Below are 27,028 nucleotides of genomic sequence, written 5' to 3'. Positions count from 1 at the left end.
CACACACACCATAAACGCACATATGTGTGCACGCTCTTCTCCGCCCCTTGCTCACACACTCAATCTATTTATACATCATGCCATGACCACACCATTCTAGGAGCACAGAACAGCAAGAGGACCCTGGGTGATTCTCTCCTTCTTTAGTTGCTCGTCTGTCTGTCCCTCCCTCCCTCCCTCTATTTCTCTGTCAAACATGTTTAATGCACAAAACACAAATGTCTTTCATACAGAGTCCTCCTCTGCAGTGCATAATCATAAGTCTGCTGCATCTTGCAGTGCTGCTCTAATCCAGTGTAGGACATATTTTATTCTATTTTATTTACATGCCTCATTTTTCTAATTTTGTAAAGGAAAAGCCAATAATCCCTTTAGGACACAACTATATAATTTTGAGACTTGACAAGAGTCAATCTCATAAAAATATTGTGGGTGTTTACATGCAATTTTACATTACATCAAACGACATGTGAGGTAATGCAAGAGCTTCAAACAGTTTTCTTTTTTCAGGTAAATGTTTTTTTAAATGGTTAAGAAAAATCACATAGGCTTATTTAAATTTTGAATTCAAAACAAGAAACAAACATAATATAGAATGATTTTGATAGTTGTCAGTGACTGACTGTCAAAAAATATCCAGGTCATATTTCATGCTCCTCCAGCATCCTATATACATTCAGTGTATTCACAATGTATAAACTGTGATTTTAATCAGATTTACTATAATTTCAAACTTTAAAAGGGCATTAAAATAGAAACAATACAGCATTTATCCCTGTACATGGAAAGCAATAGAAAATTAAGTATCTATGTAAAGATAATTGTGTTTCCCCAAAAAGATATGTTTGATTTAACCTGCAGTCTATTAACCTTCTGTGCTATTTTAGCCAGTGTAGAAGATTCTGTTTCTGTAGACTGAATTTTAGGTATCATCATATATCCTGCTCTGCGCTTTGAGAGGGCAGTGTGAATAGGACAGAACCCACCTCTTGTCTGAGATCTTTTTTTCTAACAATATTCCAAAGCAATTGACAGTTCTACATGAACAAATTTTTGATTTGTGGCCACAATATCTTTCATTTTTCATCCACGTTATGTCCAGGACTCTGCACATATTAACTTGACATTAGCTTGTCTAACAAGCACAAACTGTGATAATACTGTGTATGCCGAGCGTAGGGGTCAACCAATGATCGGCACCGATATTAAGTATTTTTATGGTTATCGGTATCGGTCATTTTAAAAAAGCATTTAAAAAAAGTTTTTGTCAATGCCTTGTTACTTTTAATTTTTAAATTAACTAATTTTTTTTACACCTGACATATATATATTGGTTCAAATGATCAGTTATCAGTCTACTTGATCTGTAATAATGACCAGCGCAATCTACCAAGAGCAGCATAAATTAGCACCTGCTTTAAATAATAAAATAATGTTGCAAATACCAGTAGTTTGACGAGCCCAAACATAAGTAAATTGCATTGCGTGATTCATTTAAATTCTCTTCTCCCATAAATTTACAGAATTGCACAATATACAAAAAAATCTGTTGCTACTTCCTTTTTATCGCGATTTTAATTGTCGTTAAAATAATGTCAAAATGCGTCAAACTGATGAAAAGCTGAAAATAATAATAATAATAATATCACAATGCAAACAAACTATATTTTATTTACACAAGTAAATACTATTTCTTAATTTTCTTTCTGAACTGGGTTGAAATATGACTGAAATTGTTATTAATTTCTATTATATTAATTTCTAATGAATATAAAAATAAAGAAAAAATTTATTCATTCACTCATATAAACATTCATAAAATATCAATCACCACCACAAAATTGCACTGCTCTCTGCTAAAGCTCATTTTCATAGTTAAGGGTTTCTCTGTCAAAACATCGAAGCAAAATGGTGAGAACTGTATAAGGCTACAGCAGGCACCCATAATAACATCAGCGAAGCAGCAAAAAAAAAAAAAAAAAAAAATCTACAATATGATAGAACAAAGACACAGGGAGAGAAGATTGGGAGTGTTGTGCTAGTGTTAGCAAACAGGGTTTCACAGCTTCACAAAGACACTGGGGGAAATTAACATAATCTGGTGATGTCACCGCACCGACTGAACATGCATGATTGGCTCCTCAGACAAGCAAAAGCCCTCTATAGGCAAACATTACAATGAGCTTAAAGGAAACACCGTCCAACTGCCTACACAGAAAATGGACAGCGGCCCACCAAACCACAAAAATCAATCCAAGCTATGCTAATCTATCTGTATCTATTTATCTTTATCATTAATCTTCTCACAGGAGGTGGTGTAAAAATAACTTCTGCATGGGTGTAGTGCTGCAAAAGTCACATTTTATCTCCCCATTAACAGGCTCACGTCCTTGTCAGTGTGACGATGAGTAAAATGAGGTCCACACTGGGAACAAAGCTAGAAAATGAGCCTCTGGTGTCTTTTCCCCTCGTTTCATCATGCAAAGGCTTGACAATGTTTTACATGCTTCCTAAATAAAGATGGCGAGCCATGTGGGCCACAATGTAACATAAACATTGCACAGATTTTCATCACACTATTTGACAGCATATCTAGTGTCTTTACTTGACAGAAACATGGTGTTACCTAAAATTCAGTCCACAGAATCTGGTACACTGGCCAAAATAGCACTGAAGGTTAATAGACTGCAGGTTAAATCATTTATTAACTGGAGCTGCTTTAAATATACTGCTACAAGATATATATAATGACTCTAGATTATACCAACAAGCCTTTGTTTGATCCTAATCTAATCACTGCAATCCTGCTTTGAGGATAAACGGACCAAATCAGTCAGGCTGACAGAACATAAAGAAACAAAGATCCTTAACAAGGAAAGAAATCAATACGAGTAAATCAATATCATCTGACTCTTAAAAATCGAATTCTTGGCAAACATCCCCTAACATATGAAGTGGTAAACAAACCCGTAGCCTGGAATGAGATAGTTGCCAATGAGATACAAGTTTGCACAGACACAAAGCAGTGTATATTACCAAAATAATGCATAGTTGTTCACTGATGTGTCAAAGGGGATGAACTAAACTATAAGGATAACCTTCCCACTGGGCTTGAGCATTGACACAAACAGCTGTCAAACAGAACACAACATGTAAGGAAAAAAAAAGGCTATATTCAACACACCAGTGACCCTCAAATTTTAACAGTCCTAAAGTATTGCACAACAGGCCTTAAGATGCATAACATCAAATTAGAATTAGGCTCTTTATAACAGCATTTGTGCTTCAACTAAAAATAACCAGGGAACATGTCAATAACATTTCAGACAACACAATAAAGCCTTTTTACAAACCTAATCATTCACATATATGCTACAACAAAAGAGCTCTTTGATATTATGACATGGAATATCACTAATTTACTTTTAATGGCTACTTTATAGTTCAATTAAATATCATACAAGTAGGCTTAACTATAATGTACACTTGTTTGTTTTTAGTAAATGCTAATTAGCATCTAATCAGCTCACCTTCAGAAATCTAGAAAGTATACTAGCAACTATATTGTTCAAACTAAATAAATAAGGAGTAATAGCACTTAATGAATTATTACTGGTAAACTGGAATAGACACCAGCAACTATTACACTACATATTAGTAGGAATGGACTGTTGATATGTAAACTTCGGATTTCCATAGAATTCAACGGCAAAAACGTGTAATTTGTTACCAGGAACCATATAGGCCTAAGTTAATTGGCACTAGTGGGACAGCGCCTAGGTGCAAATGACTAAGTTCTTGTAAATAATATAGAAGTACTAAACTAATAAAACATATACAGGTCACTACAGGATGGATGACAAGAATAATGTACGTCTAGTGAAATTAAAAAGACAGCAGTCACTGTTGGATTACTCGCCTGCAATGATATTTTTAAAACATACCCACTAAAAGCTTATATAAAACGTGTGAGTGCTAGTTCTTAAAAAAAGACTGCTTTATCATGTATTCTCTAGAAGCATGTGCATAGTTGTTAAACAAAAAGTACATCTGCAATGTGTAGATTCACAGACCACGCTGAGGCGACTGGGTCGTTCGAAACGCCACAACGGTTTAAACAGCTAGTGTTAGTGTTGTGGAATTCGAATTCATTATTATGACCAATTCGGCGATTCGAAAATATTCGCTCAGATTCGAATCATTCGTCAGCAGAAATACGCACATGTTCGTGCGTCAAATACGCAACAAAAACATTTTCAACGATTTGTTTCGTGGTAAAGCGGCGCATGTCCTTGCATAAATCATCTGATAGCGGATAACAAAACACACTTATGCAATGCGGAGTAAATTACCAAACAATTCATTGCAATGATGTAACTGTTTAGCTGCCCTTACTGCCCTGCCGTGGCTAGCTAGCACCAGCCTCAACTAATTCACCGAAATGGAGTTCAAACCACAAGCTTGGCAAATCAATAATTTGATGTTCTTGCCATGGCAATAGGTAAAACTAGGTGTCCAAAAGCTAGACTCCCCAACCGTGCTTATGCCCCAAGCTACTCTCTCTAGCCGAATTCAGGCATGATGTTTTGCTAAATGTCAACCCATTTTGACATCCCTCTCTCTTTCTATGCAACAAAGCAAAAGGGACGCTAAAAAAGCAGTTCAAACTAGATCGGGGAGATTGCACATATTCGAGCGCAGCGAACCAGCCAAGGCCTACGGGTTGACAGTTCAGCGCGTGCCACATCTGTATACCTTTGTAATGCACCCGCAGGTTATTCTGTGAGAGCCCGATGTAGCTGTACTTATCCTTGGGGCTCCAAGATCGGGGTAAGGGGGTCTCTTCCTCATTCACGGCCGGGTACAGCCGCTTCAAACGCTCGTTTAGCTCATGCTCTTGATAATTAAAAGCAGGATCTCCTGTTAGCAGGCTCCCCGCTCCAAGCTCTGCCATTTTTGCTTATGTTTTTGTATTCCTTCAAGTAATCCTACCCTGTTTTGCCAATCCGCTAAAAAGGAGAGAGCGCTAGACTCAGGAGAGAACAGCAGTGGTGAGCTATCCGCGGATCACAGCCGCTCCACAGTGAGTGTGGGTACTGTAGTTGAACACAAAGCCCTGCGCAGTGCACACTGCTCACACGAGGGAAGTGCTTTTAACTACACGACCCATGTAGGGGTTGTAACACGCAGTCTAGGATTTGTAGTTTTTATCACAACTGCTAATTATATAGTCTGAGCATGCATATACTTGATTTAGATTGAAAGTAAATCGTGTTTTTTTTTTTACATCTCGAACCAGTGGATTTCTTCAAATACGTGATGATGGAAATCAATTTCAATAACTTACATGTTTGCTATATTATTAATCTTTTTATGTAACATACTTCTTGTAATCCTTATCCTACTACACTGTTGGTCTGTGAAGATGTAGTTTGCTTTAATAAATGAATCTTAATAGTACTCATTTTTTTCCTGGTTAAACTATTAAAATAAAGAGTTAATTCATTGAACGTTGTTGTTTTTGTCCTTTTCTTAAAAAAATCATTTTAGGACGTTTCTATTTGGAATATATGTTTACAGTTAAAAACAAGTGCATAAAATTTAAAAGCAAGGAAACATTTAACCCTAACAAGACATTTTGTTCAACGAGTTAAGCACTCTACAGTCTAAATAACAGACGGGCTTAGAAAAACAAGTCACTCTCTGTGGTGTAATCCAGTCGCATTAGCCTTTACTGCCGTGATAAATAAAAACACAAATGTTATATCATAGCAGCGAAGTAAGCCTTTTAAATATTCACCAAATATTGTACTTACATATTAACACATACACGCGAATTTAATGCGACACATATAATGTTTTAGACGACAAGTCACGTTATTGTTTATACAGGCACACAGTGGGCGCCTATAAACGGAAGGTCTTTCCTAGGGTCCGTCGGTATCATAGCAACCACCTCCCAAACAAAAACAATGCCACGCTGCTGAAGTTTCGGTTGAGCATTCGCTGATAAATTTGCTGTGTATTATTATCAAGCCTTTTATTCGTCCAAATGTCGCTGAAAGACCTACAGCTGCCACCGTTGTTACACTCTGAAAGGCAAGATATAAAGACAGTTTTAGAATCGTTAATGTTGCTTATACACTAACTAGAAATGACTGCCTAAGCCAAACAAACCAGTGGAAGTCAGTAACTAAGGAACGCTGGACACTGCTAGTCAATGTGTAACTGACAAATAAAATATTTTTACATCAAGATATATTTAAAGTAAACGTATAAGTATAAAGTAAATTGTGTATGTCTATAATTGCCATTTCTTTATTATTTTCTAATGTTGAGTTAATAGGCCTGCCGTGTGACAACTTTTAACATATTTGAAAAAATAATAAGAAAAACATAATATTTTGGTAAAAGTGTCTGTTGTCACTGTTTGACCCAAGTTCACTGTTTGTTCCCAAGTCTTTCTGTTAGCAGAGGATCACAGCGACACATTACTAACGGGATATCTAAGTCAAAGTTTATAAAAGTAAGTTATAAACTGGCTAATTTAGTTATAGAAATTCATATTCGATAGTATTTGAAATATCTGATAAGAGATTTATTTTGCAGTGTTTGACACCATCATTACATGCCAAATAATGCCAAACTTTAATTTCTTTCAGACCAATGCGGGGGAAACCTCTGGTAGCCTTTCATCCTGGCCTGCTGAAGTTACCAATCAAATTGTCCAAAAGCCCAGAGTAATAAAACATCATGGGTATGGCAAGCACAATACATAGCATCTCAGTGTCCATTCTAGCATTGCAGTAGTTGTAAAACGTCACCCTTTACCCTACACTTTTCCATGCCCATTGCATACTTTGATCCTTATGTCTGCATATATGTTGTTCTGCAGATCTCTTACCAAGCCTCGTTTCTTAGAGCAGCTGGAGTCTCATCTGAAGAGAGAATTAGAAGCTTTAGACACACATGGCATCAAAGTCCAAGAGCTCAGACTGCAGGTTTAAATCCCACTTTGTAATGGTCTCTTACTCTTTAGCATACACGTTTGAAGTCTGTAAGATTTTTTATGTTTTTGAAAGATCTCTTTTACTTGATTTGCATTTACTTGATAAAACAACAAATATAAAAAAGAATAAATATTGCATATATAAAAAATCATAAATAATGCAATAAAAAATTCTTTTTCAATGTTAATACATTTTTAAATATAATGTTCACATGATCTTAACAAAATGTAACATAATCCTTCAGAAATCATTCTTATGCTTATTCGCTGCTAAAAAAAATATGTTTTTGTGGAAGCCTCTGATATATATATATTTTTTTTTGTAGGATTTATTGAAATACAATTCTTAAAAATAATTTTTAAAGAAAGCCTTTACTGTTATTTTTTCTAAATGCATCGTTTCTGAATTCAGTGTAAGTTTCTTTCTTCTAAAAAAACTTTAGAAAGTTAGTATACAGAGCAGACTACATATATTACACTGCATCTTACTTTCAAGTAAAGGGATGTTTGACTCTGTCCAAACAATCCACAAAAAAATAAATAATAATAAATAAATAAATAAATATATATATATATATATATATATATATATATATATATATATATATATATATATATATATATTTAAAAAGTAATTTTCAATACTAGTATTTAAGAAACTATTTTCTTGCTTTTTCCCTGCCTTACAAAGGTTTTCCAGGAGGTGTTTGGATATTTAATTGAAGAATTTAAAACCTATAAGCCTATTTTCTCTGCCATCAAAAATGAGTATGACATCACATTAGGTATGTGCAATCTATTTATTATTTGTTCTAGCAGGCTACCACCATTTATAGTTTTTTGTTACTAATTATACTGTAGCTAACTAAGTTATTTAATATAATGTCAAATAAATTGCTAATGTAACTCAATTGATCAAAATTAAGTCATGAGGAAAATAATAGATGTGATGTCACTAAACAAAGTGTTAATGTCTCTCCCAGCACATCTTCGTGAACAGATCAGGGATCTGCAACCGTTGCGGGCAAAGCTGGTGCTTGTGTCTGAACACTGTGAGAAGAGGATTCTGGAACAGAGAGTACAGGAAAGAGATGAGCTCAGAGCTCTGAAGAAAGAGTGTCTGCGCCTGCAGCGTGTCATCGAGAGTATGAGAGGACAACAGACTGCTCTGCAGATTCAGGTGGAGTTCATTTATTATGTCTCTCCTTTTGTAGAGATCTGGCTACATTGGATTATTCACTATTCTAAGTGATTAAAGGATGTTTCGTCAGTATTTGACAAATGTACAGTATATCGGTTAATGACAAGCATGACCTCTCAATGGGAAAGCTTTTTATATGGAATCATATGATCCCATTCTCTATGAGAAATTAATCATATTATGTTGGAGTTTCTCACAGCATCTTATTAACATTTGAACACAGTTATGTGCTATTGTAATTTAAATGAGTTTATACAGTTTAAATAATTTTTATTTATCTTTAATTTATTCTTATTTCAGTTTTAGTACTTATTTTTAGTTTTAGTATTTTAGTACTTACATTTTAGTCAATTTATGTCTTTTATCTAATATATATATATATATATATATATATATATAGGGTTTATATTTTAAACCCTAAGGTTTTATATAAGATTCTTTATTTAAGCTTTATTTCAGTTGATGAAAACAGTTGTTAATATTTTAATTTTAGTTGCCGTTAACAATCACAGCACTGCTGCTTCCATAAAGCATATATGACAATAGTAAATCTATAATAAATCACAAACTCACGTGTATCTCTCCCATAGGTTGATCACCTAAAAGAGGATCTGGCCACCCAGTATCAGCTATACCGGGATGAACGTGATGCACGAAAACTGCTCATCACCAGAATCAGCACAATGACCTCTACCCAAGACACTGAACATGATGATAACAATGAAGGTTATAATGAAGGTTATAATGAAGGTTACACGAATGACGATTAGTTCTGAAAACAATAAACAAACATGGAAACAAAAATTTCACTACTGGAATTTAGTGTATGAGAAGAAGGAGCCAGTGGTAGGGTGACCACCTGTCTCAAAATTTAAGAGCTTTGTCACTCTTCAAGCAAAACGTGAGCAGTATCCCGCTTTTACATTTTGTGTGTATTTATTATAATTTTTTTGCCTGAAATTACAATTCCACTATAAGAAATATGATAATAAAAAATGGGATTGCCATTTAAAAATCCATTAGTGCAGCAGTTATGTTATAGCTAGTGTGTGGAAAATAACAACCAAAGTATTCATAGAGAGGGATTTTTCTGCTGATGATGACTGGGTGGAGCAAAGGAATCAGTGTGGACCTCATCAAAAGTCGATAAATACAGCTAAGCTGTATTGTTTATTTATTTTTGGAGATTATTATATTAGCCTGGCTGGAGCTTTCCACAGAGGTTTGCTTGCCAGGAGTGAGATGCAGTAGTCAGCAGGTCGAGTAGTGAGGAGGTGATTTGACAGAAACTTTGCTTGTTCCTCTCAGAGGATGAATCTGAGGATCCTGTGGTGGTGAAAATGGCTTTGCAGGTGTGTAGAGAGGACCTCACCAAAGTCCAAGTTGAGCTTAACCGCCTCCAAGCTGAATACAGTGATGTGGTCCCACGACGAGACTGGGATAACCTCAATCATATACATGAGGAGACTTTAATAAAGGTATGGAGAAAAATATATAATTTTATCGTTTTTATAAATCTACTACATTACGATTCAAAGGTTTGGGGTCAGTGTTTTTTTTAAATGAATGAATAATTCTGTTCAGCAATTTGATTGCTGTTTGATTGCTGCAATTTGATTAAATTCATCAAACACCCAAGAGAGTAACTCTTAAACATCAAGAGTGAAATAATGATATGTAGTTAATTACAATATTGAATATGATTTCTTTCCATGTTTTAGCTGGAAACCTTACAGACAGACTTTGACCAGTTAAAGTCTGAGTATGACGCATTGCTTGAGGTTCATCGTCAGGTACTTGAGCAGAGGAACAGATTTCAAGGAGGTCTAGAACAGGGCTATTCAAATCTTGTCCTGGAGGGCCAGTGCACTGCAGAGTTTAACTCCAACCCTAATCAAACACACCTGAGCCTGTTAATCAATGTCTTTGGGATCATTAGAAAATCACAGGTAGGTGGGTTTGATCAGGGTTGAGGCTAAACTCTGCAGTGCACTGGCCTTCCAGGACAAGATTTGAATAGCCCTAGGCTAGAATGATAAATAAATAATCGTAAACTCAACTGATTACTAAACCTTATTCTAATCAACAGTCAGCACCTGCTGTGTTACACTCCAATCCGTCTGTGCTGCAACATGGCTCTGATAACAAACACATTGTTACAACTCCCAGACCAAACTGGGAACAGTGTTCAGGTAACAGTATCTGAATTGTCCAGGCTGTCATATGTTCTTTAAGCTTCTGTTTGAGATAATCTTCTGTAATGTGTGTTGTAGACATACTAGGAGGCAGTGAGCGATGTAAAGAGCTCTTTGAAGGTCAATCCAGTCAAAAGAGGATGGAGATCTTACTGCAGCAGATGAATGGCCAAAATGAGTTCTTCACTGGTCTTGTAAGTGTTCTTAACATCAAAACTAGCAATAGAGCACTGCAGTGATGCATATTTTTATACGCCAGCATGGAAGCTTTTGGATTACTGCAGAAAATATATTTTTTTTATGAAAAAAGTTTATGATTTTTACCTATTTTATCTGTTTAAGCCTAAATATAATAATGCATTAAAAATAAGATGCTAAATAAAGGCTATAAATGAATAACACCAGCTTTGCTAGGCTGAAATAAAGTTGTTTTCACAGGGTACATCCAGTGATGTCCCCATTTATCTACAGTATGATGGGAAACTTAAGAAACTTAAGCTCAAGAAAGCAGATGTAGTCAGAGTTATTAAAGACATCTGGAGGGAAAAAACCTCAGAGAATGAAAAGGTATGTATGGCATACCAATATCCTGTCCTGATTTGTTTAAACAGTGCCTAGTTATGAGTATTTAATGCTGTATTTCTCCACACTTTTCTCTTCAATGGAGAATGATGACGTCAGAGATCTGCAGACATTTCTTCACAGCTATCTTGTGGAACATTATAAGGATAAGGCAGGAGAGTGGGCTTACAGCTTGATGGAAAGCATTCAGAACAATCTTGAAGATGATCTCATTTGCCTTTTTAATGACATCTTGATTGGGAAGGTTTGCACTTAATCTAAATAATAATTTATGTAAATTAACAATTAAGTCCAATGAATGCAGGTTTTTCAGCTGCCCCCCCCCCCCCCCCCAGAATATCAAATGTTATATAAACGTTATATCATATAATATAATATGATATAATATATGATTTAAATGTTGCTGACTGTAATTGTGTGGCAGGTTGATGAGAGTATCTACCATGGACAGACTCAGCTGCTGTCTCACTTGCTCAAGGTTTTAATTCAGAGTGACACAACACAATGCGGATCACTAACTGTATTAGAATTTAGGTGAGCAGAAACTCTAAATTCCTCAGTTGAAAATGTATGATTGTCATCATTATTATTATTATTACATTATGTTTGCTAATTTTCAGTGAAGCATTGAGGAAGGCCTTCCCTCTGAAAGCAGATCAAGACATAGAGGAGCTGTTGGCGGTGGCCCAGACAGAGCTGAAGAGTAACGGAGTGCGCATTGCTTATCAGACACTTTATACAGAGGTCAGTTTGGATTTTTGGGCTACAATCTAATTGAAGTTGAATGTATCCAAGTTTGGGTTAATGAGATATGTTAATGTTTTTGAAAAGTCTCTTATGTTCACCGAAGCTGCATATATTTCTTAAAATATGCATTAAAAACAATAATATTGGAAATAAGATTATGATGTAAAATAACTTTCTATTTGATTGTAAAACAAATTCCTTCCATGGAAAAGCTGAGTTTTCAGCAGCCATTACATCAGTCTTCAGTGTCACGTGATCACACAAATTTATTTGAAAAATAAATCTTTTGTTAATGTATAAATGTCTTAACTGTCTCTTGTGATCAATTGAATGCATCCTTGCTGAATAAAAGTATTAATATCTTCAGAGAAAAATAAAATAAAAATCCAAAACTTTTAAACGGCACTCCGTATATAAATATATGAGAACATCATGCTTTGTGCACATTGTTCCACTCCAGGACACAGATGGAAGACGCAAAGAATTCCTGAGTCTAGTTAAAAAACAAGCTACTGCTGAGAGACTCCAGTACATCAGCGAGCTGAGAATGCAACTAGAAGGCAAAGGGTGAGAGATCATCATCTATCCATCCTTTACAAAATGTTATTAAAGATCTCCAATTAAAAGCCACATTTAACTAATCCTTTTTAGATTTCAATAATCGTATTGTCATAGTTTTGTCCTGTTCTGTATATCATCAATTTAGGGAAGTGGATGCAGAGCACCTCAGGACTGCCTTCAAGATTATCGATCCCTCACTGGATCCTGAAACTCTGGACTGGAATATAAGTGTAGCTTTTCAAACAAAGGAGTGTGAATTACAAGATCAAGCTTTGAACACGGAGGTTTTGCTGCAGCGTCTCTCTGTGGCTCATGTAAATAGGGCAGGGCCTAAGTGATGACAGTTGTTATGTCAAGCACATTTCCAATCTTTTTATAGCACACTACATATATAAACCAAGCATAGCACTAGGGTATAGAAATACCTTAATACTTTAACGGTTTGCATATTGTTTTGTAATTAGATAAATCACATATCAAGAATAACACAATTAAAAATGATTTAAGTAGCCTCATGTCTCTGCGTGCTGCTTTAACATATTATTTTTTGCTTTTTTATTAAAAAGAAACTGTCACATGTGTTATATTTACCCCATCTACATCAACAAAGCTATATTAATTTGTATTGTCCACTGCAGATTACTTAATAATTATTGTCAATAAATGGTAAATGTTTATATAAAATTGCGTTTTTTTTTTTTTTACAAATTAATGTCATTTATTATTAGCAATTTTCCACCTTGTAAATGCAATGAAGCACTGCATTTGTGAGACTAGCTGAACTAAAAAGAAATGTTCTGCACATGTAATTTTAAGAGAGTTTACAACCAGATCGTTAACAGAAGAGAAACTGCACAAATATGGTTTCTAAGGGACAAAACTTGTGAGTATTTAAAGTAAACTATTCTTGGATTCACCTGCTGCTCGAAGCGCTAGTTCTAGATTTGGAAAGCAATACATCAACAACCATCTTTACACTGAGAATCTGTTGACTGGCTGTCAAGAACCAATATTCAAAGGAGTGTGTAAGCGCTTTGCGCATGCTCAAACTGAAGAGAGGCCGCTCAACTTCTGTTCTCGGCGCGCTGGAATCGCCATAACTGGAACCGGGGACTCGGTTTAGGGCTCACGGAGGTAAGATGTTGGTCAGATATTATTTATAACAGTTAACGTTGTATTTACGCTGTACACAATTACTTTATAACTACTTTATGCAAAGTAGCACTGGGGCTTTTTGCCAAGAATCTTCTGAAGCGCTAGCTAATAGGACACGCCTATAGGACATGAGCGTGTACGGGCCGCGCGAGGGTCTCGCCTGCGCTCAGCTCAAATGGCTCTGGGGTAATTTTAGAACGGAACGAGGGTGCGTTTGGTCCAAGTTGCCCGTTGATCGTTTCTATTCAAACTCCGAGTCGATATTCTAAAGGCAACGTCCACTTCAACGTAAAACAACTTTTTCGCATCACGATTTATCCGGTGAGCTCGTTGTAGACAGACAGGCAAGTGTTAGCTCGTCTACGGCTAAAGCTAAAATGAATCACTCTACAGCGAGGCCATTGAAAGCCAGCTAATAATCATAGCATTGTTACTTTTAATGGTTAGTAGCATTCTTAATCAAATAGTGGCTGTGGTTTGACGGAAATTACTTAAAACGCAATTTGGACGCCTTCATATCGTCACTGGTTGACTTGTAAATGAAGTTAGTACTTGCTAACCAACCACGTTAACGTTAGTGCTAAGAGTTCTAAAATCCTCTTTAGAATGGTCAGTCGAATGCTTTTATGCTCATTAATGTTGTTATTTGACAGTAATCGAACAGCTTGGTCCGTGTAATTCATTAGTGTCATCCATACAGCTACGTTACCAGGGGTGTGGACTCAAGTCGCATGACTCAGTGACTTGACTTAGAGTTTTACAGCAATGACTCGAGACTTGAATTAAACTTGAGCCCTGTGACTCGGAAAGAGTTTGTGATCAGATCAGAGTCGTTCTCTCTCTACTGTAAACGCGTCCCTGCTGCGTGTTTACGCTTGACTGGCAATAACAGACTTGAGTTCAGGAAGCGCTGGATATAAAGCACATAAATTAACGGAATAATAGCATTACTTAAAACAAAAGAACCGAGATAAGAAAGAAAGAAAACAAACAAACAAACATCATCACCATGACTGCTGCTGTTAAATGCTAAAAATAATTCTCACTTCTTTCGTTTGGCCAAGCGGCAATAATGATCCATTAAAATATAAATAGAAGAAGTGTTTCTTTCACCAATGAGCATTGTATATGTAACTATAAAATATAACAACTACATTTTTCTTCCTCTTCACCAGGCGCTCACTTTCTTGTCGCTTTAATTTTTTTCAGGATAAATGAATGCATTCACATGTTGATTTTTTGTCTTTGTTACTTTTAGTTATAAAGCATAGCGAATCATTTTTAAATGACTGTCTTCATGAGGGCCACTCTCAGCCCCATCCCACTTGTCACATACCCCCGTCCAGGGGCGTAGCAAGCTTTTCAAAAGTGTGGGGGATGGATGTGGTTTGTTTATAAACAATAAAAATGAAGAATACATTGACAGAGAGGTAAAATGCAGGGCTTAAAGTTCTCTGGCACTTTGCGGGATTTTCGGCTTGCAGCGTTTGGCTGGGAAAAAAATAATCCTACATTAAAAAAAAATGCCCACACAAAGTTTTTTCTCTGGTGGTATAAATGATGTAACAATTTACTGTTTTTAAACATTAAAATAATATTCACTTTTCTTTCATAGTTCTTCAACAGGAATGCAAACAATATCCCAATAATAGCAATTAGCATTAGTCTAAAAAACAAAATATAATAGCGAAAACACTTGACATGTCAACAAAACGATTAACAGAACATCTTCCCAAACACATATCAAGTTTTTTAAAAACCTCGAAAGCATAAACACTCATTCAAAGTACCTGGAAAAGGGAGATGTAAATAACCATAACCATAAGTTCCCGCCTCCTCAGCACGAGCTGACCTATAACACCCCAAGAAAGGCGGGACTTAAGGCAGAACAGCCAATCATCAGCTGGTCACACTCAAAGCCGGTGTCATGTTTGAGAGGGAGGGGGAGGAGGCAGCCGCGGCGAGCGCAGACACAGAGCGGTCAGAGAAACGGAGGAGGGACTGTAGTAAGGCGTTTGTGCAAAACTGCGGAAAAACTGCAGAAAACGTGCGGGTGTCGAACCCTCTCACCGGGAAAAGTGTGGGTGTTAAAACCCCCACATCCCCCACGGGTGCGACGCCCCTGCCCCCGTCGCCCCTCGCAGACCCACGAGACTTGCTTTCTACTTCGCCTCCGGGGGCACCGGGGTATAGACACGAGGCGAGTGAAAAGGAGATGAGATCGGGAAGAGAGGAAAAAAAATCTTGTTCCAATTCCCAGACAGCCTGCTGCTCGGCCCTCCATCAGCTGTGTAAACTCTTCCGCAATACCTGGTGGTTGCGCTCGATAGCCCTCGGTAGGTGCCTTGAAACTCCTCCATCGCCCTGTGGATGTTGATGGCTCCTCCGAATTAAGGGCAGCCGGCAGGAGTCCCCCGTTTCCTGCTCCTCCCCATTATTTTGGGGGATGGCAGCAGGCGATTGGCGACGACTCCTCCACTCCCTCACGGACGGCAGCCATCTCTCAACAACCCAGGCGGCCAGCAGCGAGTTTGTCTGTCCCACTCGCAACTCACTCCAGCCCAATGCCTCGAATTTCTATGATGACAGACTGCTCCGCCATGCTCGATGGCACCGCAGATTCCCCACAGCGGCGAGGGCTCACTGACAGTGTGTCCCTCCTTCCTCCCAGGTTTCGGCACCAGTGTAACAAAGTTCATAGATCGGGAATAATTAGACAGGAACCAGTGTACATTTAAACATGATTTTAATAATAAAATAAATACAAAACTGAAAAAAGCATGACAGCCCCTCTCAGATGACTGCTACGCACAAACAAAACCAAAAAAACATAAATAGTCCAGGCCTGGGGCCTGTATGGTAGCCATGATGGAAGCTGAACAAATTTAGAGTAACAGGATTAGATTCAAGTTGAAAAAAACCGAACCTCTCCGATCCGAAGACCTTTGTTTTACATTCCCTTATTGTATAGTTGTATCTTATATTTTATTGTGATTTTTAGGTTCTACTATTTGTGTATCTGTATACACCGGGGGTCTGAGAGTAGCGCAATTTCGATTCTCTGTATGTACTGTACAGTACATGTGGAAGAATTGACAATAAAGCAGACTTGACTTGTCTGTACCATGATGCTGATAATCAACTTTCTTTGTCAACTCCGGGTTTGGTCCTATGTTGTGGAGCATGTGCACATGAGTGTGTGACATCACTGGCGAACAGCCAATCACGAGCCTCGCAACACAAAGCAAGTTTGATTTACATTATTTTGTTGTAAGATACCAGTGATTTAATGGTGATTTAGTAAAACTGTATAATCTCAAAAATGCACTCTCAAAAAATAAAAATCTAAAACTGTAATGCTGAACGACCAAACGTTTTAATAAGATAAATTATGTACATTAGTATTTACACTAACAAAAAATACTCTGCCACAAGAAAAAATATAAATAAATATAATAACCTTTTTCTATTACAAACACTATTTACCCTCCAGTACACTCACGTTTATGTTGACTGCAAGATTCTAAGTTAAGGTAACTTACAGGCTAATTGACATTCAGTTACTTGCTAACGTAGCATTCTATCATCCTGGTTAATACTATCACCAGTTAATACTATTTTCCACAGAATATGCATTTGAAAGCCTGGTCAGTCACTACTGCTAGTTTATTTGTGTGGCTAGCTAGTTATTTTGCCTACTTACACTCCGACTCTGCTTTATGAAAAAGCTTCTTATGTCCCCTTCTTCTTGGGTGGCATCTACAAAGTACAAAAAGGGGCAAAAAAAACCCCGGAATATTAAAATGTTTTTACTCTGGCCTTTGTATGTGGCAGAGAGACAGCCCTTGTATCTTACCGTCGGCGTTGTCAATATGCGCGCGCACACACACACACCCGCTCGCTGCTAGTGCAAGCACAAAAGTAGTCCCGGCCCCCTGGTCATCTCTCGTCCAACACTGTTGTCACTCCTCCTTTTTTCCCTATGGAGCTCCTCCGTAGGACTCGAGACCGATGAGTTGTGCAGCTGTCGCTCATTATTATCAATCACTTCACCGGCCTTGAATTTTCTCTTCTTCTTTTTTTTGCACAGTCTAAAAAGAGTATGCCAGACCTACATTTCGCATCTTGTTGTATGTCATATACGTGACAAATAAAACTCATCACAAGTATAAACAGAATATATACATAAACACATGGCAAATTCTCTAAATTTCCGCATTATAAAGTAAATTAAATTTTTTTGACTGAATTCTGTGATTCCGTCAGCATTTTCAGGCCCTACTAATGTAGCAAACCAGTATGATAAGCTTATTGTGAGAGTAAAAGATGGGGACATTGTTTATTTACTTTTTAGCATTGTGCCTCACCAACTAGGTGACAACATAGCGTTAAATCACCATTCAATGGAACACGTTTTATGGTGGGGTTTCCCTGGTACAATTGCATTCCAGGGACTAAATATTACATTATTGGGCTCACTTCAATCCGCGGCAACAGTGATAAAGTAGCCCAGTTCTGCGGGAAAACCACAGACTTGGCCACACTCTTGTCACTACAGTGACTTGGGTTGCCAGTGGCAAACAATGGAGCATGCTCTGCTGGATAAACGAAGTAGGCTAATTACACCTTTTACAAGCATTTTATCTGTGTTTTATGTTCTGTAAAAAAAAAGAAAAGAAAAGTATTGGTGGCATATCTTGGGGCATATACATCAGTGCAGATAGACCCACGATATTGACCGATAAAATCGTCAAAACAATAAATCGGTCAGGCTCTAGTAATTAGCTAATGAGGTGGATTTACTTATTGTAGAATTAACAAAAGTTATCATAAGCATTGTAATATTTGAAGGGGATGTCATGACAAATGTTAGTAGACTGGAAGATGAGTGGTTCATTCATAAATTCGTAAGATCTTACCTTCATGCTGTGGAAATACAATCTGGAAGACAGAAGACAACAAACTCAGCACTGAAAAGAGGTGTGGCTATATAAAGCCTATTGAGTGCCAGAAAAACTAAAAAGGTGATAATTTTGCCAGTTAAAAACTTTACACACACACAGGATTTATTTATGCTCATGTAGAAGTTAAATGGCACAGAATTTCTAGGCCTATCAGTTCTCCTATCAGAAGTTGTTTATTTATTACATGGAGTGGGTTGTGGCATTATGGGCTTCACCATTTGGCATGACATGACCAGCCGTATTATGCAATTAACAAGTTGCTAATAAAATGTTTACTTTACCTATTGCTTTTAATCAATGTGCGATGCCCATAGCAAAATATAAACGAAAGTACATCTTAACAAACCTGTCAGTAGCAAATACAGTACTAACGATGGTGACCAATAGTAAATAAACTTAATGCACCCAGGTTGTTAGGTATCTATATAATGTCCAAGGTCACTGGTAATATTGGCACAAATGAAAGCCAGTTTACTTTTAAATGAAGATTACATATTCAGGTTTTTTTTTTTTTTTTTTTTGTCAACCCCTTTGTCTGTCATATACATAGAGGCATTTATTCTGTCTCCACCAGTGCCTGTAGCAGGGTGAATCAGGATGGGAGACAAGCCGATTTGGGAACAAATAGGATCCAGCTTTGTGCAACATTACTATCAGCTGTTTGACACAGACAGGACTCAACTTGGATCGATATATGTGAGTATTGTATTAAGCTCTTTTCTTCAGGATAGTTCTCTCTTGACTAGACCATTAGCTGAGAGAGGCATCAAATAGAGATGTTTTACTGTCTCTGCTCAGGTTAGTGTTCAAAGAGTCCCTTGGTTTATGTCTTGTCGTGTGTTCAGGAGAGGAGTCTTTTCAGGCCAGAAATGTGGTTCTATACTGGACCTTTAAAAAGAGCCTAAAGTCCTCATACAAGAACCTATATTTTCAGCAACATATGTCAAACAGTATGTCAAACATGTTAAACAATACTTATATTGAGGGATATTTGTTGATTATTTATATACATGATTAATATTTATTTATAAAAAGATTGGCCATATTACTGCTTTGCTGTCTACATTTTTGCTCCTTAAGCTCAACTAAATGCAATTTTTTTTTTCTTGTCCTAGATTGATGCGTCATGCCTTACGTGGGAGGGTCAGCAATTCCAGGGAAAAGCGGCGATTGTCGAAAAGCTTTCTGTACGTATTTGTGTGTTTTGTTCACGTTGAAGGTTGATTTAAAGGGATAGTTCACCCAAAAATGAAAATTATTTCATTAATTACTCAAAATTATGTCATTCTTAACCTGTGAGACCCTCGTTAATTTTCGGAACACAAATAAAGATATTTTTATTTAGATTTCTTCTCTTCCGTACAGCGTCAGCTGCACCACACGCATGCGTGGTGGCACTGCTGTGAATGGCAGCGTAAACTGACCTGGAAGAGAAAAAATTGTTAAATAAAGTTATTATTGTTTTCTGTGTGCACAAAAAGTGTTCTGTCAGTTGTGTTGCTGTCTGTGCAGGATAAGAAAGCTCACGGATTTCATAAAACAAATCTTCATTTGTGTTCTCTAAGATGAACGAAGGTCTTGCAGGTTTGGAACAACATGAGGGGGAGAGATTTAATTACAGAATTTCATTTTTGGGTGAACTATCTCTTTAAAGTAATTTGATAATTTGATTTAAAGTAATTTGTTCCTGTGGCTCAGTGGTAGAGCATTGCGTTAAAGGTCGTGGGTTCAATTCCCAGGGAACACAATTGTATAGCCTGAATGCACTGTAAGTCGCTTTGGATAAAAGTGTCTGCTAAATGCATGAAAGTAAAAAATTTAAAATATAGGCTAGGGTATATTTCCTCTAGTTTATTTTTGAAAATGGAAATTGGGAATTTCTCCACTGTCAACCAATAAATAAATGTGACTAAATTGAATAATAAATGTTGTAAGGTTAAAAAAAAAAAAAAAAAAAAAAATCTAAAGCTTTCTATTGATGGATGGTTTGTTAAAATATAGCACTATATTTGGCTGAGATAGACATATTTGAATCTATCGAATCTAAGGGTGCAAAAATCTAAATATTAAGAAAATTGCCTTTAAAGTTGCCCACATGAAGTTCTTTGCAATGCATATGAATAATCAAAAAATATTTTTTTTATATTTATGGTAGGAAATATCTTCATGAACATATTTGACATTTACTAAATAACCTAATGATTTTTGGCATAAAAAAAGAAAAATTTATGCAATGTATTGTTGGCTATTGCTACAAATATACGCGTGCAATTTAGGACTGATTTTGTGGTCCAGGGTCACAAATGTAAAAGATCTCTCAAATTGACAATATATTGTGCATCCCCATTTAAATATTTATAAGATGTTTAATTACCGTATGTATCTTTCAGTTTAAACAGTAATTATATATTTTTTATTTTATTTTATTCAGAGCCTGCCCTTCACAAAAATAGCTCACAGCATCACAGCACAAGATCATCAGCCCACCCCTGATAGCTGCATATTGAGTATGGTAGTAGGACAACTAAAAGTAAGTATTTTCTCAATTTAATTTTGACCTCTGACACTTACAGTGGGGAAAATATTTATTTGATCCTCTGCTGATTTTGTTTGCCCACTTACAAAGAAATGGTCTTTCATTTTTATATTAAGTTTATTTTAATGAATAGAGACAGAATATCAACCACCAAAAATACATTGGTATATAAAGGTTAGAAATTGATTTGCATTTCAGTGAGTGAAATAATTATTTGATTCCCCACCAAGCAGCAAGAACTATGGCTCCCACAGATTGGTTATGTGCCCATGTGGAACACAGATTAGTCCTGTCACTTTAAGAAGTAACTCTTAATGTCAGCTTGTTAGGTGACATCTGTCCACACAATCTGTATCTTTCATTCCAACCTCTCCAACCACCATGGGCAAGACCAAAGAGCTGTCAAAGATTGACAGAGGCAAGATTGTAGATCTGCACAAGGCTGCAAGAAGCTTGGTGCGATTATTTGGAAATGGACGAAATACAAAACAACCATCAATCGGCCTTGGTCTGGAGTAAGGATGATGAAAGGTGAGGGATCAGCCCAGAACTACAGGGGAGGAGCTTGTTAATGATCTTAAGGCAGATGGGACTACAGTCACCAAGCAAAACATTTGTAACAAACTACGACACAATGAACTGAAATCCTGCAGCGCCCCCAAGGTCCCCCTGCTCAAGAAGGCACATGTACAGGTCTGTTTAAAGATTGCCAATGAACATCTAAATGATTCAGAGAAGGCTTGGGAGGAAGTGCTATGGTCAGTTGAGACCAAAATTCAGCTCTTTGGCATTACGACTTGCATGGTTTGGAGGGAGAGAAATGCTGACTATAACCCCAGGAACACCATCCCTAAAGTCAAGCACAGAGGTGCAAACATTATGCTTTGGGGCTGTTTCTTCTGCTAAGGGAACAAGACGACTTCACCGTATTGAGGGGCAAATGGATGGGGCAATGTACTGTACAATTTTGGACGAGAACCTGAACACTGAAGATGGGTCATGAATGGGTCTTACAGCATAACAATGATCCGAAACATACCACCAAGTCAACAAAGTTGTTGCTCAAGAAGAAGCACATTAAGGTCATGCTAAGTCATGTTTTGCTTGGGAATTAAATACTTATTTCTCTCACTGAAATGCAAATCAATTTTTAACCTTTATATAATGTGTTTTCTTCCGGATTTTTTGGTCGTATTCTGTCTCTATATGTTAAAATAAACCTACCATAAAAAATCACAGACCCTTCATTTCTTTATAAGTAGGCAAACTTGCAAAATCACCAGGGGATCAAATATATATATTTTCCCCACTGTATGCCATTACAGCAGCGCTTGAGGTGAACACTTTCAGACAAATATGTATGTGATAAGGTCTAGGAGGGCATTCTCCTCAATTGAAATGCATAACATCAACTTCAAATCGAGAGCGGCCTTGGACAGATTAAGCCTCTCTTGATTGCCCTCTTGCTCCACCTTATGTGACATAGTACTGCATAGTCTAATATTTCATATGCATTTCAGAGCTGTAGTGTATGTGTGTTTGTCTATCAGGCAGATGATGACCAGGTGCTGGGCTTCCACCAGACCTTTCTGTTGAAATGTATCAGCACTGCCTGGGTTTGCACCAACGAAGTCTTCAGGCTTGCCCTGCACAACCTTTGAGCTTAAAGGCTCTCGGTGGTCACATGGCCTTTCCTCCTTCTCTTAATGTTTGTAAGAACAAGTGTCCGCTTGGGTTCACGCACACCATACGGGCCTCTCTACTAACGGCTTTTAATCTGTGTTCAGAATCAAACGTCTGTGCAGATTTAAGATGTTGGGAATGCAATGTCATTGAATATGTTCATGCAGGTTTGCCTGGTGTGTTTGTGAATTTGTTTGCGCCTTTGCAGCAGCAAAACAACCAAAGTCATTCTTTTGCAGTAAGAGTTGGCCATTTTTGGTGACTTGAATGATAGCGACCTTCAATGACATAATGTGTCCAACAACACTAAAAGTGGAGAAACATTTAACTTTGTAGGCACCAGCTTGGTGTGGTAACCCTTTTCTCACATACTCCTTTTGCAGTGTGTATGTTTCCTGCGATACTTATGCAGTGAAGTGTGCATTTTTTTTTACCTCAAACAATGTGCTTTAATTCAGTGCATGCAGCAGAGCAAAAATAGATTGATACATTAACAGTCGCTGCAATGCTGCTTACGCACCACTCCTGAAGCACATTGCCAGACAGCATCTGTGGGCAGTGTGAATGCTATAACCTGTTAACTTGGGCATGGAAAAAAATACCTCATATGCACTGCAAATTGAGTATGTGTGAAACGGGCATAACATTGAGCTTTTATTTTGACCTGTTTTATATGCATCTAATATGTTGTAATAAAGAGTTCTAAACTAATGTGACAAATGGGTGAAATACTTGGGATCAGATGTATTTCTATTGAGCTTTTAGATTCTATTTATAAATAAATGGAATAGGGATTGAATATTGGGGCAAAATGAGTGCTATATAATAATAGTTTTAGTTAACTAACAACATGGAGTACAGCGTGTGCTAAAACGACTCGTATGGGTTATCTTGCACAAAAATCATTTTATAACCTTGTGACTTCTTTAAAATGAATTTAATAAAAACATGGTCACAATAACCTAATAAATGGCCAGATTACATCCCACAGGTGATGCCTTGTCATGGATTTTAGCATTATTAGTAGGGATTCATTAGTGAAGATCATTTAAATTCAGTACTAGGTTCAGTGTTTATGTGAAAAACTGACCCAGATTTTATTTTTGATTCCGCCATCATCAGCCAAAATATGCCGTAATTATGTAAGGATATTATGTCCTTAGATGGAAAAAAGTGGATATTGTGACAGACTATCAGCCTTTAGTTTGCCATGATTCCTTAATGCAGCTTTTGTTTTTCTGTAGCTGAACTAATATACTTTGAAACTTGCATGTTTTTAGTGTAACAGTATTTGAATTTTTATCCCGGGTTAAGTTCGCTTCTCTTTAATGAAGTCTAGCACAGTTGTACGAGAGCCTCTGCCTAAGTCTTCTCTGTGTTTTTATAGGCAGATGATGACCCCATCATGGGATTCCATCAGAGCTTCATCCTGAAGAACATTAATGAGGCGTGGGTTTGCACCAATGACATGTTCCGCCTGGCGCTGCACAATTTTGGTTAAACGCCCCATGGCTAGCAGGAAGGAAGTGTGGGAAGGTGGAGGATGGGGTTCCACTGAACCTGTCAATCAGCCCTTCATTCATCACAACCAAGAGAAACGCCAGTGGATTACAGCAGTCAATCACAGAAAACATGCAGGCATATACAGTACTGCCTCTACTCCAGAAATGACATGTTTCTTTGCTGAAAGCCAACACATCCATCAAACTGACCCTTTTCCTTCGCCAACCTGCATGATGATGGGGAGCTTAAATATCAGAGGACGCCTTGACCAGGACAAATACATATTAACCTAACCTCAGCTGTTTGATATTTACATTTTAGTTGCTGATTTTGACTTTGAAATAACAACCGTCTTACTGTCTTTCTTTGCTTTAATACAAAGTGTGTTCAGCTCATTTTTAGAATATGCTCATTGAAGTTTAATCTCTTTTTGTTTTCGCCTCTTGAAATTTGGTGTGATGTCAGGTTGCTCTAGCTGTCCAAAGACCACCACATTAATTTCCCCTTCCCCTCAGACCAGTGTGCTTCCCACTTTCTGCTCACTGCTCTCTGTGACAATAATTTCCAAGCCACACAATAAAACCTTTGACCTTTTTCTTAACACCGTCATCATCTTGTTCATCCCCTGTCTGGTTTTGCGTCTACCATCCCCCCCCCCTTTTCTATGCTTGGCTTTTTGTGTTTTTGATACTGCCTCATATGAGATTCTCACAATAAGATAATAGATTTATTTGAGCTGAGAAGAAAACAATGCAGCTGTTATTTCTCTTTTTACAGGTGGCCAGTGTTTCCTGAAGCAGCTGTTTAGACTTAAAAAACATAATGGTAGAACATTGCTTTTATTAGCAAGGGATTACGTCTTTATTTAGCAAATTTTTTCCTAACCAAAAAAAAAAGTAGAATCAGAAGTGGACATTCTTGTTAAAAAATAGCAAAAATTGTAAGTGTCCGCCAATTATGCCACATAAATAAAACAAGTTTTGCTAAGGTTAAGAAATCGAGTTAGTATCGAGAGAAAAAACTAATTCTGGTTTAGTTCTGAAATTTTAATTCCCCCGTTTTCCATTGATTCAAATCTTGAAGATGTGGGATGTGATGTTTCATAAGCTTGTATGAATGTAAAAGTCATCGAGTTTGTAGTGTGGCCAAAGCTGTTATTACCTTCCATATTTAGGATTATACTTTGACATTTTCAATACAAGAATCACAGACACAATGACTGAAACATGACTAGTTGTGTTGGGTTTTATTTCCACAAAATGTTTACACTAAAGGAGTTATGTTAATTGTTTAGGATTAGAAAATCATATTCACAAAATATGAAGGCCATTGTGATGGTACAGATATTTTAGAAAGATGTCTTCTGCATTGTAGCGTTTTGCACTGGAATATCTAGACAGATCTTAAAGTCAGTATAATGAGTCACATTCTTGCATTATAGTTTTGCTGGAATACATGTATTGTACACGTACTTCACACCTACTTGACCCTCCAGATGTCCACTTTCTCTGTGGTTTAAGGGGAAGAGCAAAAGAAGACTTGATTTTCACGACAAAAGCAACAGTGAAACAACGTGAATACAGTAAGATACTACTTCAGCAGCTTACATGTATGTGAAAATAAAGGAGATCAAAGTAAAGTGTGGTGTTATGTTATTTCTTTCGGTGGAGGGAATAGTTTAAAACTAGATGAAGGTAATTTTCTGACAAATTAGTTGTAATAACACGCCAGTAAAACATAAATATTATATATATAGAGAGAGAGAATTAATGTTGAAAAAACTTAATCAGCTATATATATATATATATATATATATATATATATATAGAGCTGACAACATTTTTTCATTAATAGAATTAAAAACAAAAGTGCACAATTTTCCACACCACAATCAGGTCCTTCTCTTCACTCTCTTGAGGCAGAAGTCTCCAAACTCATCCTTTCTAATCATCCTACTACTTGCCTGCTTGATCCTATTCCATCTTATCTCCTTCGAGGCATTTCTCCTGCAGTTGTACCTACACTCACTCACGTTTTTTTCTCATCATTTAGACAGGCTTGTATAACTCCACTGTCTGATCTATCCGCTGCTTTTGACACGGTTAACCACCAGATCATCCTATCAACCATACTGGCAAAGGAGAGACAGAACTGCTTGTGATTCCAGCAAACCCGTTGTTTCATCACGATTTCACCATCAAGTTAGGCACATCCACCATAACTCCTTCCAAAACAGCCAGAAGCCTTGGAGTTATGACTGATGATCAGCTGACTTTCTCAGACCACATTGCTAAAACTGTCCGATCCTGCACCTCTGTTTATCAATTTGCACTGGCTACCAGTAGATGCTCGCATTGATGTTTGCCTACAAAACTACCACTGGCTCTGCACCTATTTACCTAAATGTATTACTTCAGACTTATGTGCCCTCTAGAAGCTTGCGTTCTGCAAGTGAACGTCCCTTGATTGTGCCCTCCCAAAGAAGCACAAAGTCACTTTTATGGACTTTTAAATTAAATGTTCCCTCCTGGTGGAATGACCTCCCCAACTCAATCCGAGCAGATGAGTCCTTAGCCATCTTCAAGAATCGGCTTAAAACCCATCTCTTCCAACTTTATTTGCCCCTCTAACTTTAGCACTCACTATTATAATTCTAATCTTAAAAAAAAACCTTTCTAATCTTTTTGTATTCTATTTTTTTTATTATGCAATTTTTGTGTGTGTGTGTATATATATATAAGACCTCTAACATTAACTTGCTCTATTCTTTTTCTATTCTATCTGTTTTCTTTTTTATTTATTATATTATTTAAAAGCCCTTGTTTCGTGTACTGTGTTAAGCTAACTGAGACTTGTTATAGCCCTTATATATAATTGCATTTTTGGTTGTTT

The 27,028-nt window shown here is 37.0% G+C and overlaps 3 protein-coding genes across 9 annotated transcripts in view; 2 read left to right on the top strand and 1 right to left on the bottom strand.

Annotated features, from left to right (window-relative positions):
• LOC127977331 (ran-binding protein 10) overlaps positions 1-5,688 on the bottom strand; it is a 31,278-nt gene extending 25,590 nt beyond the window's left edge. The window contains exon 1 of one of the 2 annotated variants that reach the window (XM_052582195.1): positions 4,756-5,688. In XM_052582195.1, the coding sequence (XP_052438155.1) occupies positions 4,756-4,954 (199 nt within the window). In that variant the 5' untranslated portion in view covers positions 4,955-5,688. The remainder of the gene's footprint in view (positions 1-4,755) is intronic. The other variant, XM_052582194.1, reaches the window with a different exon arrangement.
• Positions 5,689-5,939: 251 nt separating this feature from the next.
• Positions 5,940-12,979, top strand: LOC127977330 (translin-associated factor X-interacting protein 1). Of its 3 annotated transcripts, none has more exons than XM_052582192.1 (17): positions 5,940-6,099; positions 6,460-6,526; positions 6,663-6,757; positions 6,896-7,001; positions 7,701-7,794; positions 7,993-8,189; positions 8,801-8,936; positions 9,519-9,688; positions 9,932-10,003; positions 10,300-10,402; positions 10,484-10,599; positions 10,844-10,972; positions 11,073-11,231; positions 11,412-11,521; positions 11,608-11,731; positions 12,195-12,301; positions 12,441-12,979. In XM_052582192.1, the coding sequence occupies exons 1-17, from the start codon at positions 6,053-6,055 to the stop codon at positions 12,631-12,633; spliced, it is 2,025 nt and encodes a 674-aa protein (XP_052438152.1). In that variant the 5' UTR covers positions 5,940-6,052; the 3' UTR covers positions 12,634-12,979. The 3 variants fall into 3 exon arrangements, with proteins under 3 accessions (XP_052438152.1, XP_052438151.1, XP_052438153.1); XM_052582191.1 differs by having other exon boundaries at positions 8,801-8,948; XM_052582193.1 differs by lacking the exons at positions 10,844-10,972; positions 11,073-11,231 and having other exon boundaries at positions 8,801-8,948.
• Positions 12,980-13,283: 304 nt separating this feature from the next.
• Positions 13,284-25,775, top strand: LOC127977616 (nuclear transport factor 2). Of its 4 annotated transcripts, none has more exons than XM_052582587.1 (5): positions 13,284-13,429; positions 18,989-19,110; positions 19,530-19,601; positions 20,846-20,944; positions 24,021-25,775. In XM_052582587.1, exons 2-5 carry the CDS (start codon positions 19,012-19,014, stop codon positions 24,132-24,134), a joined length of 384 nt encoding a protein of 127 aa, XP_052438547.1. In that variant the 5' UTR covers positions 13,284-13,429; positions 18,989-19,011; the 3' UTR covers positions 24,135-25,775. The 4 variants fall into 4 exon arrangements, with proteins under 4 accessions (XP_052438547.1, XP_052438551.1, XP_052438549.1 ...); XM_052582591.1 differs by lacking the exon at positions 24,021-25,775 and adding an exon at positions 22,501-23,242; XM_052582589.1 differs by lacking the exon at positions 13,284-13,429 and adding an exon at positions 17,257-18,430.
• Positions 25,776-27,028: the final 1,253 nt, after the last annotated feature.

This window comes from Carassius gibelio, chromosome B18, assembly GCF_023724105.1.
Source record: "Carassius gibelio isolate Cgi1373 ecotype wild population from Czech Republic chromosome B18, carGib1.2-hapl.c, whole genome shotgun sequence".
NCBI lineage: Eukaryota > Metazoa > Chordata > Actinopteri > Cypriniformes > Cyprinidae > Carassius > Carassius gibelio.
Note: the sequence above shows the minus strand (reverse complement) of the source record. Positions and strands in the feature narration are given on the sequence as shown.

Coding starts and splice junctions, on each gene's coding strand:
- LOC127977330 (XM_052582191.1), top strand. CDS start 6,053: ATGTCGCTGAAAGACCTACAGCTGCCACCGTTGTTACACTCTGAAAG. Junction 6,100..6,459: donor CCGTTGTTACACTCTGAAAG/GCAAGATATAAA, acceptor TTTGTTCCCAAG/TCTTTCTGTTAGCAGAGGAT. Junction 8,949..9,518: donor CAATGAAGGTTATAATGAAG/GTTATAATGAAG, acceptor TGTTCCTCTCAG/AGGATGAATCTGAGGATCCT.
- LOC127977616 (XM_052582587.1), top strand. CDS start 19,012: ATGGGAGACAAGCCGATTTGGGAACAAATAGGATCCAGCTTTGTGCAA. Junction 19,602..20,845: donor CGATTGTCGAAAAGCTTTCT/GTACGTATTTGT, acceptor TATTTTATTCAG/AGCCTGCCCTTCACAAAAAT. Junction 20,945..24,020: donor TGGTAGTAGGACAACTAAAA/GTAAGTATTTTC, acceptor GTGTTTTTATAG/GCAGATGATGACCCCATCAT.